Source organism: Echiichthys vipera, assembly GCF_963691815.1.
Source record: "Echiichthys vipera genome assembly, chromosome: X".
NCBI classification, from domain to species: Eukaryota; Metazoa; Chordata; class Actinopteri; order Perciformes; family Trachinidae; genus Echiichthys; species Echiichthys vipera.
In genome coordinates this window covers 11,422,056-11,441,696 of record NC_139825.1, presented here as the reverse complement: position 1 = coordinate 11,441,696, position 19,641 = coordinate 11,422,056, and the positions used below count along the sequence as shown (strand labels likewise).

The 19,641-nt window shown below is 39.7% G+C and overlaps 3 protein-coding genes across 6 annotated transcripts in view; 2 read left to right on the top strand and 1 right to left on the bottom strand.

Moving 5' to 3' along the window:
* LOC310965707 (integrin alpha-5-like) overlaps positions 1-8,879 on the top strand; it is a 55,863-nt gene extending 46,984 nt beyond the window's left edge. Inside the window, exons 21-30 of one of the 2 annotated variants that reach the window (XM_083939444.1) lie at positions 795-887; positions 1,265-1,344; positions 1,962-2,042; positions 2,129-2,234; positions 2,426-2,584; positions 2,700-2,792; positions 5,023-5,136; positions 7,046-7,147; positions 7,233-7,355; positions 8,098-8,879. In XM_083939444.1, the coding sequence (XP_083795570.1) occupies positions 795-887; positions 1,265-1,344; positions 1,962-2,042; positions 2,129-2,234; positions 2,426-2,584; positions 2,700-2,792; positions 5,023-5,136; positions 7,046-7,147; positions 7,233-7,355; positions 8,098-8,181 (1,035 nt within the window). In that variant the 3' untranslated portion in view covers positions 8,182-8,879. Of the gene's footprint in view, positions 1-794; positions 888-1,264; positions 1,345-1,961; positions 2,043-2,128; positions 2,235-2,425; positions 2,585-2,699; positions 2,793-4,981; positions 5,137-7,045; positions 7,148-7,232; positions 7,356-8,097 lie in introns of those variants that run through there. The other variant, XM_083939445.1, reaches the window with a different exon arrangement.
* Positions 8,880-10,281: 1,402 nt separating this feature from the next.
* On the top strand, positions 10,282-18,092 carry fbxo2 (F-box protein 2). 3 transcript variants are annotated; one of them, XM_083938728.1, is made up of 7 exons: positions 10,452-10,693; positions 10,812-10,866; positions 11,671-11,727; positions 13,578-13,704; positions 14,400-14,492; positions 14,578-14,716; positions 15,735-18,092. In XM_083938728.1, the coding sequence occupies exons 3-7, from the start codon at positions 11,691-11,693 to the stop codon at positions 15,867-15,869; spliced, it is 531 nt and encodes a 176-aa protein (XP_083794854.1). In that variant the 5' UTR covers positions 10,452-10,693; positions 10,812-10,866; positions 11,671-11,690; the 3' UTR covers positions 15,870-18,092. The 3 variants fall into 3 exon arrangements, with proteins under 3 accessions (XP_083794853.1, XP_083794852.1, XP_083794854.1); XM_083938727.1 differs by lacking the exons at positions 10,452-10,693; positions 10,812-10,866 and adding an exon at positions 10,282-10,342; XM_083938726.1 differs by lacking the exon at positions 10,812-10,866 and having other exon boundaries at positions 10,449-10,693.
* Positions 18,093-18,663: 571 nt separating this feature from the next.
* svbp (small vasohibin binding protein) overlaps positions 18,664-19,641 on the bottom strand; it is a 1,541-nt gene continuing 563 nt past the window's right edge. The window contains exons 2-3 of the mRNA XM_083938695.1: positions 19,622-19,641; positions 18,664-19,509 (exon numbers count right to left, since the gene is read on the bottom strand). The exon at positions 19,622-19,641 is cut by the window's right edge and continues 115 nt beyond it. Of these exons, the coding sequence (XP_083794821.1) occupies positions 19,423-19,509; positions 19,622-19,641 (107 nt within the window). The 3' untranslated portion in view covers positions 18,664-19,422. The remainder of the gene's footprint in view (positions 19,510-19,621) is intronic.

Below are 19,641 nucleotides of genomic sequence, written 5' to 3'. Positions count from 1 at the left end.
TTATCTATCAAAGAAAAATCATCTTGTTATCACAATTTCGTTATCGTGGGAAAATAGAGGAAATAAAATGTATGTATGACCCTTTAATGCTTCGGTACATAAAGCAGTTATAATCAATATATTTCCAATAAAGGGTATGAAATGACAATGTGAAAACAATGTGTAATATGATAGCTCAAAATACTACCATACCCATCAGCCTCAGCCAACATCTCTATGAAGAAGAAGCCAGTAAGTGGCACAGATCAGAGCAGTGCAATATGTGGCAGTGATGAACCGAACAGAGAATTGTTGTCATGAATATGCAGCACTCCTCGGCAAATTAATCATCTTGTTATCTTGGGAAAACGAAGGAAAATGATCACATTATAACGAGAAAATGGATCATAATTATTTCATTATCACGAGAAAACGTAGGAAAAGGATCTTGTTATCAGGGAAAAATGGATCAAAATGATCTTGTTATCATGAGAAAACAGAAGAAATAAAATGTATGTTAAATATCACCGTCAAGGACTTCCGTAGTATAGCATGTTTGCTCATAATTTGAATTGTGTTTCCAACAAAGTAGCACTAAAAAGCATCTGTACCACAACCCTCTTTGTGTATATTCCCATCAGCATCTGAGCAAAATGAAAACACAGTTAAAAAATGTGCTAAAAAAACCACTTCATAATCCTTGTCTGTCCACAAAAATATTGAGAAAAACAGAAGGGACACTATTTTAGGTTATGTGTTTAGTCATCTAATAATCCAAGAGTTGACAGTTTTTTATGTTTTTGTGTCCTCTCCAGAGCTTGACTCAGCTCACATGCAGCTATGAGGCAGAAAACCAAACCCGCTATCTGGTGTGTGATCTGGGAAACCCCATGAAGTCTGGTACCAGTGTAAGAGCCAACAAATCCCACATGTTGTCTTTGGCCGTTTTCACTTTTTGTGTCTCAGCACAATTAAGTTGTTCTGGCATAGCTGATTCATACACAAACCCAAAAAGTGATTGAATTGACCTGATAAAACATACAACACATAATTCAAACTTTCATGAGAAAAAAAGCATTTTATTGGCACCTGTAGAATTATCTGGACATATCAATGAGGGGCAGAGGCCATTTTTAGATCTGCTGAAAGCTGTGGAGGGAAATTAGGAAAGTATTGAGAGTCACAGAACTAAATCAAATGCACAGCATCTCTTTCATTCTTATGATATGTATTTCTCATGTTCCTATAAGTAATTGTATTCTGTTTTCTGTGGCTCATTTTATAGTTATGGGCTGGCCTGCGGTTCACTGTGCCCAGACTGAAGGACACTCACAACACTGTGCAGTTTGAGCTCCAAATACGAAGGTAGATCACTTCAGACAGTATAGCACTGTATGGTGAGACAGGTTCATGTGCGCTATCTGGTGGCTCCGGTGGCTCCGATGGCTCCAATAGCTCCGGTGGCTCCGATGGCTCCAATAGCTCCGGTGGCTCCGGTGGCTCCGTCCAACGACATTGTGGCAGTGCCTTGTCCAGACCCAAATATAACAAAAAATTGGGCATAGAGGTGGATGGATGCATGGATGGAGCTGAGGCTGAATGAATCAATGTTCCCACCTGTCACCCACATTTCCCTTAATTATGCAGAACTATGCCTTGATATAATTTAAATGGATGAGTTATATTAATATTCACTCTGTTCAGCTGTCATGAATAGTGAAAATATCTCTAGAGACCCAAACTGTCTTTTATACCAGGATGTCAACATCTTTATTTCTGCTGTAAAGTTGGGTGTTTTGTCATGGTGCTCCATGGGGACTGACTCTGTTTTTGAACCAGCCTCGAGTGACCATTTGAAGAACTGCAGCTTTGGCACTTCTGTGTTGGCTTAATTTTTCAGCACCGGTGGTTGGTGCTTAATGACATGATTTCTTAAGGCGATGAATAAACATGTGTTTGTCTTTCTCTTGTGTCTGTTGTAGTAAAAATGCAAATAACTCAGAGAGTGAAGTGGTTCTGTATGACCTGGAGGTGGCTACTATGGCGGACGTCATTCTGCAAGGGTGAGGCTTCATGCCAGCTCTTCCACTACATCATTACATTATATAATCATTCTTACAATTGCGTAATCCTCATGTTTCTGTTGCAGTGTATCTCGCCCAGACAAAGTCATCTTTCCCCCTCCTAACTGGAGTGTTAGTCAGAGTCTGAGGGAAGAGCAGGACATCGGCCCTGAGCTGCAGCAGGTCTATGAGGTACGCCCATATGTCCTACTGCTCTCACATATGTTTTCAGTTGTAAATTAAAACGTGAGTATACTAACACTTCTGTTGACTTCATCCAAAATTATAATTATTATAATTTTCATTTTTATTTTCGATGACGGTGCAGCAAAAACAGCAAACAAGGCAAAAAAGTTGAAAGTGAATTTGTGTCTTTGCGTCAGCTGGTGAATAATGGTCCTAGTGTGGTCAGCCAGTCTACACTAGAGGTGAGATGTCCTCTGAAGTCTCACAGCCACGAGCTGCTCTACCCTGTGGAGGTTATCACTGAGGGGCCGCTCAGCTGCTCCTCCAAACACACCTTCAACGCACTGAAACTCAAGGTGAGGACACACTCTCAGACAAACACATGGTGAGACAATTACCCTGAATCTATTCTTGGCCATGAATATTTGATTGTGTTTGTTAATGACTCTGTCAATGTCTTTATGTACACAGCTCCAGCCTCCAGCTGCATCACTGAAGTCCAGCCCTGAGCACTACATCAGGAGGAGGGAGGTGTACAGAGATCTGCCAGAGCAAGGAAACCTGGTGAGGCAGGGAAGTTCATTCAACATGTTTTCTGTTTTAATACAGTTTGTAACCATGGACAAAATGTAAACACAGACATGCATGATACATTTAACTAATTTAGTACTCCTATAACATTGTCACACATGTGATGGGCAAATAGTATCAGAATTGATGAAGTGGATGATCATATGTTTTTATTCCACACTTCTTCCTTGTCAAAACCTGGTCCCTGGCAGTGTTCCTGTAAGCATTTACTCTGACATAAAACTCGATATACATTTCTTATTTGTGTGTTCAGAAATGGTTGTATTTAGCCTATCTTAGCGCAAGGTGAAACATTTTTGGTGTGTTTTTAATTTGCGCGCATTTCGCGCAAATTGCTTAGTGCGACATGTAAGGTCAATGTATGTCTGTGTGAATAGACACAAATTGATGATGGATGATGTGAATGGCACAACACAAACACACAATCATTTGCATATTCAAGCTACTTGAAATATTTCAACTTCAGCGATCAAACTTGAGTAAGTAACGCAACAGGAAACAAATTTACACAGTGTGAACATTAGCCTAGCCAGGGCAACAATGTGTTGTGTGCATGTCATTGCACTCGGAGCCAATTTAGATGTGTAAGCTAACAAAATTACCCATTCAGGGTTGATTTATCTTTTTTTTTGTAGATTCCAAAGAACATTTGTTTGAGAATTTTTTTTATTTTTTTAAGTGTGGTCTGCCTTGTTTTCAGTCTCCTGTGTGGGCTCTGCACATTCATGGAGATCGTAGAAAGAGGTAGCACTGGCCTCTGAACTTGAAAAAGATTTGAATCATAATGAGATTATTACTTTCAACAGAGGAAATGGGAATAGATATAATTAGCTCTGGTCAGCATCTCCTACTTCTTGCTGTAATTGTTTGTGAGATTAAGTTAATAAGGTTTGAGATTTACTGGGTTGCTTTTGTGTGGCTTGCGTCACTGACTGTAATGTTTTACAGCTAATCTCTTCTGCTATTCAGATGAACTCAGTCTTCAAATTGGAGAATTCAACCACTTGTTGCAGATGTTTCTAAACATCCAGGCTCCACTGTCCAGAGTCTGATATGCAAAATTAACAGTTTAATGTGTAACTGGAGTGATTTCCCAGCTTGGTTCCAGATCCTTAAAATAATGTCCATATTTATGATTTGTTCAATGTTTTATATAGAATATATTAAGTGAAAATAAATAGCTGAAACAGCTGGAAGTTAAAACACTGCTGGGTTATAGCACATGCTAATACAAGGTAGCAAAAGAAATATGTATTTCTATGGAGATGTTTATATTGATTTACAGTATGTTTACTGCAAAGGACAATAGACTTTTACTCCCTCACTTTAGTCCAGTGCCTCCTCCCAGGCAACTAGGACCTCTATAAAACTCTGTCAACTCTGCAGAGTTGGGCTGTCATAAGAAAAAACATAGGGAACAAATTACCTGCTTCCATGACCTGCGAGCTTCATAGCTCACACAAATATGAAGTGAACAAACAAAGGCCCTTTTTTTCAATTTGTCAGCAAGTAAAAACAGTCAGACGACGTTTATCCTGTCAACAATTATGAGCTGGAGGGAGGAGCATCTCCAAAAGGAGACAATATGATGGACATATAATCAGATCAGGACATTACACAGCCGTGGCATCGTGGGGGTCGTGTTGAAGAGGAAGCATTCAGATCCTGAAATCCGTTACACTGCAACATTAAAACAGATTGCAAATAAAATGTCAGCAAAGTGTAGCAAAGTATTGAAAGTGAGCTGTAGTGGACAAACTACCAAACATATGTCGGTCAACATGTACACTGATACCTATATATCTGCAGTAAATACATATACAGTACACATCGTACATAGCGGTCTGGTCCATTTATCCACCTAACTCTAACATCTACCACCTTCTACCATCTACTATCTACTCTTTTAAAATTAATTGTACACTGGGCTCTGTATTTAAGATACATTTAATGAGGACGCAGTATTGATTAACGATTATCGACTTAGACTTAGACTTCTTTTTATTGATCCTTTGGGATGACTCCCGCAAGGATAGACGTGTACTGTATAGTGCTTTCAGATCTATATTGTGCAGTGAATTGTCCACTGTTGTTGAAAACATAAAGGAATAATTATTTGTATTTTATGATTCCTGCACATTAATTAAAAGATGCTACATTAGCTGTGTGCTGTGTGTTTGACTGTGGCTTCTTCCCTCCGTAGACCTGCTCTACAGTGGAGTGCTGGCAGCTGCAGTGCAATGTTGGGCTGCTGGAGAGAGGAGCCAGCGTTATCCTAAGTTTACGCTCCAGACTGTGGGCTGAGACCTTCATCGAGGTGAGACAGCAGGACACACTGCTTTACAGTGCAGCTCTGCACTGTTAGCCGTATGTTTTCTAGTATGGGAAACTCAAGTAAATAGGCAAACACAGACTGGATGAGAAATGCAACATAGAGTTAGACAGTCTGTGTTCTAACACTACACTCTGTTGGGCATGCTAATTCTATACAGTGCTTACTACACTGTATACTCTTTTCCATAGTATATTATAGCAGTTATAATACCAGCAAACAAACAACATGGCATGTCCACTTACAGTCTTCAACCACTTAACAAAAGGGCAATGCAAAATGGTTTCGCAAAGACATCTTTATTTTGTTTACCGCCATCATCCTGGGTTGAATAATATTTGTAGTCAACAGTACGGGGCCTTAGACAGAATCACTAAATATGGTGCAGTTTAATGAACTACATACAGTAGCTTGTCCAAACTTTTGACTGGGGTGGTCCAAGTGGGGCACTGACTTATACAGCAGTGGCATAAAAAAATGTGTGCGCACACACACAGCAATAATATTAACTAATCTCCACTACTCATATCTAATTTAACTCTTAGAGACCCACTATATGTAGATGCATTTTTGTCTTTTTTTCGGGCAGCTGGAACACCAGATGCCAAATCCATGCTGTGATTTGGGGTCAAAAACTTTTGACATTTGGAGATTTTGATTGGATGGAGAGACCTGTGTTGTGTAAACTGCTTAGAAACCCCCTTATTGTTAATATTCCGGTACTCTGAATGCTCTAGATCTGTTTGTAAAGTTTTAATGAGGCTGTGATTATCTTATAGGTCATAAGACCTATACAGTTAGGTCAAGTTTTAAAAAAATGCTCTCACTACAATACAAGTGTGGGCACTAACATCATCACACAATAATACAACTGGGCTCATTGAATCCACACAAGTCTCAGCTTTCCAGTTAGACCCAATTTATAACATTCAACACTGTTTAGGGGCACCAGTTTGTTGAGATGCACCGATCCAGTTTTTTTCCGATCCAATCTGATACCGATACCTGGGCTGAGCGTATATACAGATACCCGATACGGATCCGATCCTACTGATGAATGAATGAACTGTATACCTGTCCATGTGAGTGAAGGCATCAGGCTTGACATAAACATTTTGCCTAGTTAAAAAAGTTAACAAATTAACAGATATAAATGTACTTAATATGATTTATTACCAAATAACAAAGTGTACATTAGCACAAAAAGAAATAAATAACACTTCAATGTAAATTGCACTACAGACATATATTTTAAAATGTAATATAAAATATAGCAGCTGCCTGAAACCCAGCAAATAATGTCTTAATTAACTGGCTGTGTATGATATTAATAAAAAAGAAATGACTGGATTGAAATGCTGATTGGGCTCATTTATCCGATATCAGATCCAGCTTATTATTCAATATCGTAGCCGATATCCAATCTGGGTATTGGATCGGTGCATCTCTACCAGTTTGCATTAAAGTAAACAATTTTAGAATAGGCAAAACACATTTGTACTGCATGAGTAAAACTGCATGTATTTGGCCCATACTGTCTGGATTATCATAAAGTGTACCCATATAAGCCATTTTCATTAAGATTGAGGTCAGAGGTAAAGGGACCCCTTTGGAAATGGCCACATCAATTTTTTACCTTGATAATTTTGGGAAAGTACTACACATTTGTGGAATTGATCTGTCATTCAGTCAGTCAGGGTTTCCTATGTTTCTGTACAGTGTTTGAATGTCTCACGGTCATGTTATGTATTCAAAATTATGTCTGTTATTTTCAAGGACTGTTTGGCTTTATAAGGTACTGAGAACTGCTACAAATATCAGGCATTGGCAGCCTTCAAGTCTGTTATTCCAACTCCAGCCCTTAGTAGAATGTTTCTTTTCCAACTGTCCACAGAGAGCCTATAAGCAGTATGTTCTGGAGTGCTCTGTTCAGTACAAGGTGGACAGGATGCCTTATTCTATCCCTCCCAAATTCAGGCAATCAGGATCCAAAAAGGTAACTTTGTCAGCTTTTTTATATGAGCATGTGAATGTCATTGAAAGGGATACAAATCTGAATGCTGTAGTTTCCTGTTGTTTAGGTGGTGACGGCTTTGATGTGGAACAAGCCGGACAGTTCATTCCCTGTTCCAGTGTGGATCATCATCCTGGCTATTCTAGCTGGTTTGCTATTACTCTCCCTGCTCATATATCTACTATACAAGGTAAGCTGACAAATAACCCTGCTCATATAGGAAGAGAAAGATGTCTTGGACATTCAAAATCACTACAAAGACATGCAACAAAACTAAAATGAGATGCAGAAAGACTATAGAGACAAACTGACGACAAAGAAATAATAAATGACTACAGACCTAAAACCACAAAGAGTTACAAAAAGACCACAAATAGACACAACATGATAACAAAGTGATGCAAAATTACCACAAAGAGACAGGATGAGTACAAAGAAATGCAAAACCGGCCACAATTTTTTTACATCTATGTTTTTCCATCTATGTAAAATAGCTACAAAGAGACATACAATGACTGCAAAGAGACACAAATGACTACAAACAGATGTAAAATGACTACAAAGAGATGCAAAACAACTACAAAGAGTTTCAAAATGACTACAAAAAAAACACAAAACGACTACAAAGAGACACAACACAAATGCAAACTATACTACAAATGACAAGGCCTTTGTTTTGTGTTTTTTTGTTTCTGGTTTCATGGGTGAAAGACATTTTACATGACTTTGGCAGGGGGCCTATTATCTCATACTACACCCATGCAGTTTAGGATGATGTACAATTTTAACAATTTCTTTATAAAAGAGTATAATTACCAATGAAGTACCATAAACAAGAGTAAAACCCATGAAAGAGATTGGGAAAATAAATTTACAGCTATCCTCTTTACAGTCCAGACTTTATGTCTCTTCCTCTCCATGTCTTCCTCCAGATGGGCTTCTTTAAAAGGTCAGATCCATACGGTACAACAATGGAGAAGGCCCAGCTCAAACCCCAGGCGTCCTCTGAAGCTTAGATCCAAGAAGGAGCCTCCCCTGCAGCTGTTCCAAACAACTGGAGTTACTGTTACATTCCCTAAAAAACTAAGGAAACTTTCTAATGGAAAGCAGGCAACACATTTATGAAGGGAAAGTTATGGGTGCTGTATCACTAGACCTGCACTAAGATGCCAAAGCAGGAAAGACTACAAGGGACATGCAGTTGAATATGCACTGCTGTTTTGGACATGAATTTGTGCAAACCGAGCAAAGTTTATGAAGCTTCTGCAGAAAGAGCAGTGACAAGAATTAAAAAAAGATCTTCCCCGTGGAAGAATGGTCCGTCCTCGTTCTTAGTGTATTGACCAGGAAAATAATTTAACATCTCATATCAGTACATTAACAAAATGCTCCTCCAACAAAAGGCACTAATGCTTCAGTATTTCTTCATTACTGAAGTGAGTTTTAAGCCATGCTTGCAAACCCAGTGTTTGATGTTTCTTGAAATGCCTGTCTTTGTATGATGCATACACCACCCTTTATTTATGGCACAGTGTTTTCCTATTGGTTGTTGAATGTACTGTCTGCAGGACAATCCTGATGAAACTGCAATGTTTAACTTGAATTATTCTTCTCCCATATTGGGAGGTATTCTATGTATGTTGTAATGTATGTAATGTATTCATTGTGTTATGACCCATTGGTGTTGTGGCCCAGAATAAAACCTGATTTTGTATACCCACCCAAAAATGTTATCTATATGCTAGTGAGTATGTTGGAAATGAAACATGCGGTAAAAAAATATTCTGTAACTTTCTTTTTTAAGAATTGATTTTATTCACCATTTGACATTAAAAGCAGTATTATAGTATATGTAGTCCGGAATAAACACCCCAGATCTTACAATCTTAGGTTTTGAGATGACAGATAATATCTTTGGATTTTATGTATAAGTGTTCGCCATAGTTAGTAATCCAAAAGACTGTACTCACACAGACAAATGTGTTGGTGGTACATTAGCTCCCCCTGCAGGTGATACAGTGAGTACGAAAAGTATACAGACCCCCTCAATTTATTCATTCTTTGTTAATTTGCAGCCATTTACTAAAATCATTTAAGCTGATTTTTTTCTTCATTAATGTACACACAGCACCCCATTGCAACAGAAAAACACAGAATTGTAGAATTATTTTTGGAAATGTATTTAAGAACAAAAAGTGAAATATCAGATGACCATAAGTATTCAGGTCTCCCCTGAGATGCTTAATTGGGTCTAAGTCAGGGTTCTGGCTGGGCCATTCAAGAAGAGCCATAGCGTTGTTCCTAAGTCACTCCTTTGTCATTTTATCTGTGTGCTTAGGGTCATTGTCTTGTTGGAGGTCCTGAGTACTCTGGAAAAGGTTTTTTTTCCAGGATATCTCTGTACTTGGCCGCATTGATCTTACCTTCAATTGCAACCAGTCGTCCTGCGCATGTAGCTGCCAAACACCACCAGAGCATGATGCTGCCACCACCATGCTTCACTGTTGGGATTGTATTGGGCAGGTGATTACACAACATTTTGTAAAAATGAGAATCATGAGGTTGAAGGAACTGCCCGAAGAGCTCAGAGACAGAATTGTGGCAAGACACTGATCATACCAAGATTACAAAATAATTTCTTCTGCACTTAAGGTTCCTGAGAGCACAGTGGCCTCCATAATCCTTCAATGGAAGACGTTTGAGATGATCAGAACTCTTCCTAGAGCTGGCCGCCCGGCCAAACTGAGCAATTGGTGGAGAAGAGCCTTGGAGATAAAGAAGAACCCAAAGATCACTGTGGATGAGCTCCAGATATGCACTGGGGATATGGGAGAAAGTTCTCTAGAAAGTCAACCATCACTGCAGCCCTCCACCAATCAGGACTTTATGGCAGAGTGGCCCGACGGAAGCCTCTCCTCAGTGCATGACATGTGAAAGCCGACAAAGGGTGTGCCAAATAACACATGAAGGACTCCCATACTATGATAAATAAGATTCTCTGGTCTGATGAGACCATGATTGAACTTGTTGGCCTTCATTCTAAGCAGCATGTGTGGAGAAAACCAGGCACAATCAAAATGCCTTGGTAATGACACATTTGTAATATGGGCTTATCTACATTTTCATGGACAATGCCAGATTTGAGAATGCTACGCTTACCCAGAGGACGTCACTTGAGTAGGTGGTCCTTCAATGTGTTGTATTTGTTGTGCAACATAAACCTTTTCTTCCACCGTTGCTGCTGATGTGTTTGCTCTAACTGTTTGTGCTGAGTGTGTGCATGTGTGGTTCTGCTGAGTTCTGCTGGATGGATGCTTTCCCCAACCTGCGGATTGGGTGTTTGTGTCTCCACCTCCTCCTCGCCCTCCCCCCCTCTCTCACTGCATGTGTGTGTGTGTGTGTGTATGTGCTCCCTGGCTATAAAAGCTACATTGTCGCGCGGGCGCTACCCTGCAGAGGAGCTCAAGTGTAAGCCAGAGAAAGAGACAGACGAAACAGAAGACTACACTTGCATTAATTCCCCTGGCTGTGAGTAATACATTTGCCATCTTGTGTATTTAGACAGAGCAGAGTGTGTCATTGACATATAGAGCAAAACATTACTGCATGTACTGCATCTTTGAGGCCTGTGACTTTGTGTCTGCAGTGGCAGATGACTCAGCTGTTTGTTTGGAGCCAGTGAGTCGTGAAATGCAGAACAAGTATGCAACTAAGTGTTTCATGCACAAAAATGTGTTGGCTAAAGCCTTATCTGTTCTCTGTGCCTCGTATAACTGCTATGTTATAACTATAGAGAACTATAGCATAGTTATTATTGTTTGTGTTATTCTTATTGTAATGTCACAAACCATGAAGAAAACAAATTGAGGCACACACAATTAATACAATTATATATATATATATATATATATATATACACCTCTTTAGTACAGTTTATTATTAGTACAGTCATCATTTACAAAACAGGCCTCTGAACCACTGGTTTCTATGGAAACATGCTGTCCCAGGTTGTTTTCCTGCTGACTGATGTCTGTTTGGTGACTGGTTGATCCTCTGTGATACCTCCTATTCAGCATGTAAATCTGTTGTGCTGTGTGTAGGCACACAGGGTATCAGTCTTTGATGTGGAATCTGTGGAGATTACCCGATCTGGTATGGGACTCTGGGTCCACCCTCATGTGGTCTGCTTTTATTTTGAATCCCACTGGATCCAACACTGTGCCCATCAGTACCTACATGTCTGTGTCCATTAACTACTAAACATCTCACACATTTCAGTTTGTGTTTGTTGTTTGCCTTTATTGTCATCCTTGTATATGTTCGTTTGAGACATTAGTATGAGGATATGGCAGCATACTCCAGGAGAGCATGCAGATGCAGTTTGGAATAAACCTGTGATGATAATAACTGATCAGAGCAGGTGGATAGAATCTGGACAGCCTAATGGAAACTGCAGCAGAGACATTTATTGATCTAAGTTACTGTTTCCCGTTTCTTTTGTGCAGACTCTGTCCAAACTGTAATCATGGCTAAAAACCTGCTGAAGAATCCCAGTGGGGAAGGTAAGAAGTAATTTTCTTTATCTGATCTGCATCTATGTAACTGGATTAGGTGTGGATCTTCTTTGGGGCTTGCCGTACTGGTATATAGTTCTACTATGTCCCTTAGCTGTCCAAGTATGAAAAAGACAAGAAATAGGGTGAAAATTCAATCACATGGTTCCCATATCCAAGTACGTTTTGTAGTGTGGCGTTCTCTTTGCCTTATTGTGCTCATTACTGAGGCTGCAAAACACCCACTGGTACTTGACAATATGCCTGTTTCACACATTTGGACTGTCACAGTAGGAAAACCACAGGGGTGAATAATGAAAAGGTAGAGAAGATGGATACCAGCTACGATCCCAGCCATATGGACAAGTGAGACCATCTCTGCGTCCATCTCCATCCCTAGATCAGAGGGGGCATTGAGGCAGACGTGGAGGAATTAAACACCATCTGCGTTTCATGGATACTCTTTTAATCTTGCTGTACAGTGTAGAGCTGTTGTACGAGGAGCTGGGTGGTCTCAACATCCGCATTGGATCACAACGGAATGTCAATAGCTGTGTTGCTGAGACTTACATAGATCCTGGAGTACAACCTGAAGGAGCTGATGGGGATGCATATCACTGGAACTGTACCATGTGCGATTTCATATGACAGATACAACTGATTGATTGATAGCTACTTTTGATTTCAGGTTTGTGCATTCTGAATCACTGTCACTCTCACAGGAACACTAGAACAGAGCCATTGTAAGGGTTGTTACTAACACGTGTGTTTATGACTAGAGATGCACCGATCCGATACCCTGCTCCAATATTTACTAATTAGCTGGATTGGGTATTAGATGAATGAGGCCGATACAGCAGTCTGATTTAGTCATTTCTTTTTTATTAATATCATAAACAGCAGAACAGTTACAGTGATCTAGTCACTTCAATTCTGTTTGCAACACCGGTTAGGGTTTTATATTACATTTTAAAATATCTGTTTGCAGTGCACTTTACATGGAAGTGTTATTTATTTATATATTTTTGCTGCTAATGTACACTTTGCTATTTGTTAATATTGAGTACATTTATATCTGTAAAATAACTGCCTTTAACAAGGCCAAATGTTTATGTCAAGCCTGATGCTGCACTCACACGGCATGGTATACGGTTAATTTATTCAACAGGAGTATCGGATCAGCCAAAAGATCGACTAATTTTATTTGCTTAGCAAATACGTATATTTAAAAGTGGTCAAACATTCACCTGCTAATCTGAGTATATGAGTCTGCACACAAACAGGCTGCATCCAAGACTGTCAGACCGTAAATAGCCCAGCCATGGTCTAAATATCACTTACCGTTATACTTCACTGCATTAACTACACTGAGCTGCACACAGCTACATCTCTTCTCATTCTTAAATGAAGTTCGCATTTTGGGAACTATGCTCATTTACTTGCAGAGATGTATGATTAATACATGGATACACCTGATTTATACTCTTGTCAGTCATATCATAGAGTCTTATCAAATCATAATGCATATGTCACACTTTTTTGTCGCATCATTTCATCCTGGTAACAGCTAGCCTGTCTCTACCCGCACATAAATTATCCTGATTAACTGTCTCCCTGGCTGTAGCCTATATTTAACAAACATATATGAGTGGTATCTTCATATCAAACTCTCAATCTCATGATCTTCATCAGCAGTCCTGTGAGATGCAGTTGATGTTCAGAAAAAAGCCAGTAAATGGGAACGTTCAATCTTAACTATACATGCTCTTGGAATTGAACTTGACTTCCTAAAAACATGACAGTGTGTATAGTAAAAATATTCAACAATGGCTGTCTCAGACTTTGCATTTCCCTCCCAGAGCAGCTGGAGTTCTGGGAGCTGACGGAGAATGGTGGGAGTCAGTGGAAGGTGGAGGACATGCCGGGAGACTGTGGCTTCAACTTCTGCATCGACGGAGTGACCAAATACTTTGCAACCTCTTTTGAGTGAGTGTTTATTATTGTATGTATAGTCATGTGACTATACTGAAATACTAGAAATGTAATGCACTGCTCAACACAGGTACACTCTGTAGCTCTCCTGTTCTACAGTGTTTATAGTTGCATTCTTAATTCTCCAAGTATGACCTGCTTTAAAATATATAAGGTATAAATGAAAACAGAATCTAATAAAACGAATAAAGGTAAGTGCAGTAATTATGAATAATGTAGACGGTAAAAAAAAGGCTGCAAAAGTTTGTTTGTTTCCCCCCAAAAATGAATATCTGACACATGTATGGTAGCCAAGCCAGCCCATGTATATGGAAAAACGGCTTAACTAATGTAAAACAAACAAACAATAGATGCAATATTTTAGAACCATGTCAAATATATGTATGAGCTAAGAACAGATGGGAAGAAGATCATGGCAGAACAACACATCATCATAATCACAATCATAAAATGCATTTTTCAGCTTGCTAAAATTATCACAAATATTGTCTTTTCAGCTTTTCAACATAAAAAAATCACAAAAAAATTAGCATTTTCCCCATTTCATCTGTTATTTGAATGCAACGTAAATCTCAGTATGTTTTATTATTTCTCATCTATTTAATACTTAACATTTTTATGTCAAAGTGAATTGTTTTTTTTAATTAGCCCCATGCTAATCCTGCTTTCTGAAAATATGTGTGCACTAGGCTGTGTCTGAAGAGACAGGTGATCGACTTGTTAGCTGAGGATTACTCAAGCGAACAGTTGGACTCCCAGCCTTCCATCACAGTGGAAGACTGGTAAGACAGAGGCGGACTGACATGCATGTACACACCTTCTGTCAGTAGCTAGTGTCAATATGTTAATGGACGGCTCATCCTGCAGGTACTGTGGCAGGACAGATTGTGGCTGCACCTATCAAATGACCGTGTGTCTGCTTGATGAGAATCAAGAGGTCATTCAGGAGTTCAAACCTGAGCCGGTGACTCTGGATCCCGACTGTGATGACTGCTCGTGGAAACAGGTACACAGAAAGCAGAATGCTACATTTTTTGGCTCATTCTGAGTCCATGAGTACTGGGACATGCATGACAGGCAGTGACTCTACATCAAACAAACGTCCCCATTCATTACCTCCTCTTCTGTGTTTGATCAAACACACTGTCAATGGTGATGTCCATTCTATATATTTTAATTCTATGGGTCACTTGTAGTCACAACCATGCCCAGTCCAGGTCCTCTGCCACTCATCATCGTAAGTACATTTTTCCTTTAAGGCTTTTAGATGAATGTAACATGAAGACAGCAAACAAATTAAACCACAAAACCGGTTGTTTGTCAATTCCCGCTAGAGCAACACATAGAAGATGATCTGATGCCCCTAACAGCTGGACATCATTTCAATATGACAACACTATGATTAAGGTTAGGTTTAGGTAAAAGATCATGGTTTGGGTTGGGATGTAGGAAATTCAGACCAAAAACAGCCCTAGCTTAAAACCATTGATTGTATAAAGATGGATGTAGCTTTAAGGTCTGAAAAGTGAAGCCAATGCGGAAGTGCTTTTAACCTGCATTCTTTCTAGTGTCCAGCAGTCAATGGGAAAATGTGCCTACTTCTCACTCGTTTTATTTTTGAATGTCAATGTTTTTGAACCGCTGCAACCCGTGCTCATTCCATACTCGTCACACACACTTGGTTTAGAAAAGAGCAGAGTGTGTCAAAATAAAGGAAAGAAAAGGGAAAGAAAGTTTGGTGAGTGTATGACCCAACCATCCACCCCAACCTACTCCCTAAGTGGAGTTTGACACTTATTATCCTATATAGCCAACATTTTTTTCTGCTGACCAGGCTACACCCATCCACCCTGATTTCTTCCCTGTGTGGACTTTTCCCCTCTTTTTCATAACTGCTATGACCACTAGAGGGAAGTGTCACTTGGATGTAACCATGTTGTTTTGGGGCACTTGCTGTCGTTCCTTTCGTCAACACACTAGACAGTACACATTACACTGGTTTTCTCTCTCTGTCTGAATTCCAGGTCAGCCATACATTTTCTGAATACGGCCCTGGAATGCGTTTCATCACCTTTGAGCATGGAGGACAAGACACCAAGTTCTGGGACGGCTGGTTTGGAGTCCGGGTCACTGGGAGCTCTGTTAGTGTCGAGGTTTGAACAAAAGGGAAAGGGGAGAGAGGAGAAGGGAATCAAGCAGTTAGGAACACTAAAAGGTAAAGGAGGAAGGTGGGGACATGGAACTAGAGTAATATCAGGACTCCAGGGAAGAGTATTGGTTTCCAAGTTTTAAGAGGTCCAGCTTTGCCTTGTGCACCTAGCTTACGCCTCTGTATATCATGCTTACTGCTGTTCATGCTGTGGCAACATACTGCTGCTATGAAGACTACTCATACATCATGATGGCACACCACTTTGCTAACTTTAAAATATTAAAATGACTGTGTGCATCAGTCATTAATATGATCTGTTAACTACTACCTCTGCACAGTGACGTACCTAGTGTTAAACTCAACGGCATGTTTGGTGGGTGGAGATGTACTATCAAGTAGTTGAACATTCAGATTGGAATTAAATAATGAAATAAATTGGCAACTAAATCATTAACCGCTTCGTCAAGCTAAACTTTCATTCAAAGATGTAATCAACTGTATGTGATAATACTTCCTCCCAATAACTTGTTGCTGTAAAGGTAAAATACAGTGTGGTTTGCAGATGGACTGTGTTTTTATAGCACCTTTTTACCTTACCTGACAAAGTTCACCCTATCACACACACATTCATACACCAATGGGGGAGGAGCTGCCATGCAAGGCACCTGCCTGTCCATTGGGAGCAACTGGGGTTTGTTCAGTTTCCTGCTCATGGACTTAGAAAGTAGGTGGGGATCGAACCGCCAACCTTTAGAAGAATGGGTGGTTGAAGACATTAGGCAGAGATGTGAGGTTTATTTCTTGTGAACAGTGGTGGAAAGTAACTAAGTACATTTACTCAAGTACTATACTTAAGCACTATTTCAAAGTTTTTGTAGTTTATGTGAGTAGATGTCTTTGCTTCACAAAACTTCATAGGGAAATATTGTATCTTCAAATTCAAGTACGTCCACATTGTGCTTAAATACAGTGCTTGAGTAAATGTACTTTTTACCACTGCCTCTAAACTACTAAAATAATTTAATATAAATAACTGTCCAAGGTCCAATGTCCCACATTTCTTAAAAATGCAAAGATAATGGAAAAGTAAAAAAAAAAATGTAAACAGATTTTTAAAGATAAACTAGTAAATGAACTAGCTCCACCTCGTTCAGCAACAACATTAAAATGTGGTAGAGGAAGTGCTTTCCTAAAGAGTAGAAATGCCTGAGGGTACAAGTACCCTGTTAAAAAGTATATCCACATAAAAGCACAAATCTAATGTACAAAAATGTAGAATAAAATAACACCGGTAAAAGTCCAGGAACACACAAAAGTAGACTGAATACGCCCCAGTGCATGCTGGGAGGGTTTCACTACACCACATGTATACCTGGAATCTGCAATTACAAGATCAGTGCTCAGCCAAATATATGAATGCTGATCCTGATACCAACTCTCTTCTCACTCTTCCTTTATTTAAAAAATAAAAGCACACCGTTACTCCAGACTGACCAAATCAATCCTAGGATGTGAATTAACAGCATCATATTGGTCTGAATTAACGGGGCCCAGGATTAACAAAGGAGGATTAGTTTAGACATGTAGCCACAGCCATCATGTACTTACTTTAGTATGTGGATAAATAGAGATGCCTGATCCAGTTTTTTTCCGATCCAATCCGATACTGATACCTGGGCTGAGCGTTTCGGTAGATACCCAATACTGATCCGATACTCCTGTTGAATAAATGAACCGTATAACATGCCGTGTGAGTGCAGCATCAGGCTTGACATAAACATTTAGTCTCGTTAAAGGCAGTTATGTCTCATCTTCAACCGCTTATCCAGGGTTGGGTCGCAGGGGCAGCAGCTCTAGAAGGGGACCCAAACTTCCCGTTCCACATTAACCAGCTCTAACTGGGGGATCCCGAGGCATTCCCAGGCCAGTGTGGAGATATAATCTCTCCACCTAGTCAGGCCTCCTCCCAGCTGGACGTGCCTTGAACACCTCCCCAGGGAGGCGCCCAGCGGGCATCCTTACTAGATGCCCGAACTACCTCAACTGGCTCCTTTCAACGCAAAGGAGCAGCGGCTCTACTCCGAAGTCCTCACGGATGGCTGAACTTCTCACCCTATCTCTAAGGGAGACTCAAGCCAACCTCCTGAGAAAACCCATTTCGGCCGCTTGTACCCGCGACCTCGTTCTTTAGGTCATGACCCAGCTTTCATGACCATAGGTGAGGGTAGGAACGAAGATTGACCAGTAGATCGAGAGCTTTGTCTTCCGACTCAACTCTCTTTTCATCACAACGGTGTGGTAGAGCGACTGCAACACCGCCCCCGCTGCTCCGATTCTCCGGCCAAACTCACGCTCCATCGTCCCCTCACTCGTAAACATGATCCCGAGGTACTTGAACTCCTTCACTTGGGGTAAGGACTCATTCCCTACCTGGCAGATATGTTACAGATATAAATGTACTCAATATTAACAAATAGCAAAGTGTACATTAGCAGCAAAAATATATAAATAAATAACACTTCCATGTAAAGTGCACTGCAAACAGATATTTTAAAATGTAATATAAAACCCTAACCGGTGTTGCAAACAGAATTGAAGTGACTAGATCACTGTAACTGTTCTGCTGTTTATGATATTAATAAAAAAGAAATGACTAAATCAGACTGCTGTATCGGCCTCATTCATCTAATACCCAATCCAGCTAATTAGTAAATATTGGAGCAGGGTATCGGATCGGTGCATCTCTATGGATAACATGCAGAAACAATCAAATAGAAACACATATTTCAATTTTTATTTTTATTAAATCCAAAATTCTATAACTCAATGAAAGTTGACATACTGTATATCATATAAATACTTTACAGTAATCAGACATAAATATACGTTTTCATGTAGATTGCAAAACTTTTCAAATATAACAAAATGCAATATTTTACGCACAGGCCTTTTGGCACTGCATACAATATCAACCACATGACAGCATTCAAAGTGAGCACCATTAACACGGGCATAATAAAGGCTAAGGGATAAGCTACATTGAGCAATATTTATCACATTGTTTGTTCCTTCAATACGCTTACAAAGTATTTCTGACTTGAGATCATTTCTAGAGATGTGTGGATGCTACCAAGCTTAGTTTTCAAGTCTGCTTTTAACTGGTAGGTCTCTGATCAGGTGAATTCATAATCTTTGTCCTTTTGGGGCTTTTGACACTGGTGCCTATTGAGTTGAGTGTTTGACCTGGTCAACTTCAAAACGTCAACACATATATATTTGAATTTGCACAGTATTAAAATGTAACAAAGGTTGATATTTAAGCAAAGGAAATGTCACTTCCTGTTTGGACACATTTTACCTACAATGCTTATTAATTAATTATAACAATACTCTCTGGCATATTCAGGTTACAGAGTCAGGGATCTGAGTCAGTCAGAGCAAAAAAGGCCTTATTGAACATTTGAGTCAGTATCTGATTGCATGTCAGCAATAGTGTGCATACATGGTCTTTTAGCAGGGGAACAGGTTCTGGTCCAGATGAACGAGGAAAGCAGGGCTCATCATTCTCCTTGTGACTGCATCTGTTTACAAAAGGCCTCAAACTGCTGCTGTTCCAACTCTGTCATCACCTTGTTCAAGGCATAAATCTGTAAGTACACAAGGGAAGAATGTAGATGCAGTTGATTCTACAGAGAGTAATGTGACATTATAACACATTTGGCGCACTACTAGAATCAAATCTGTGGGGTTGTGAGTCACCTCTGCTCGCTGTCGTTGTT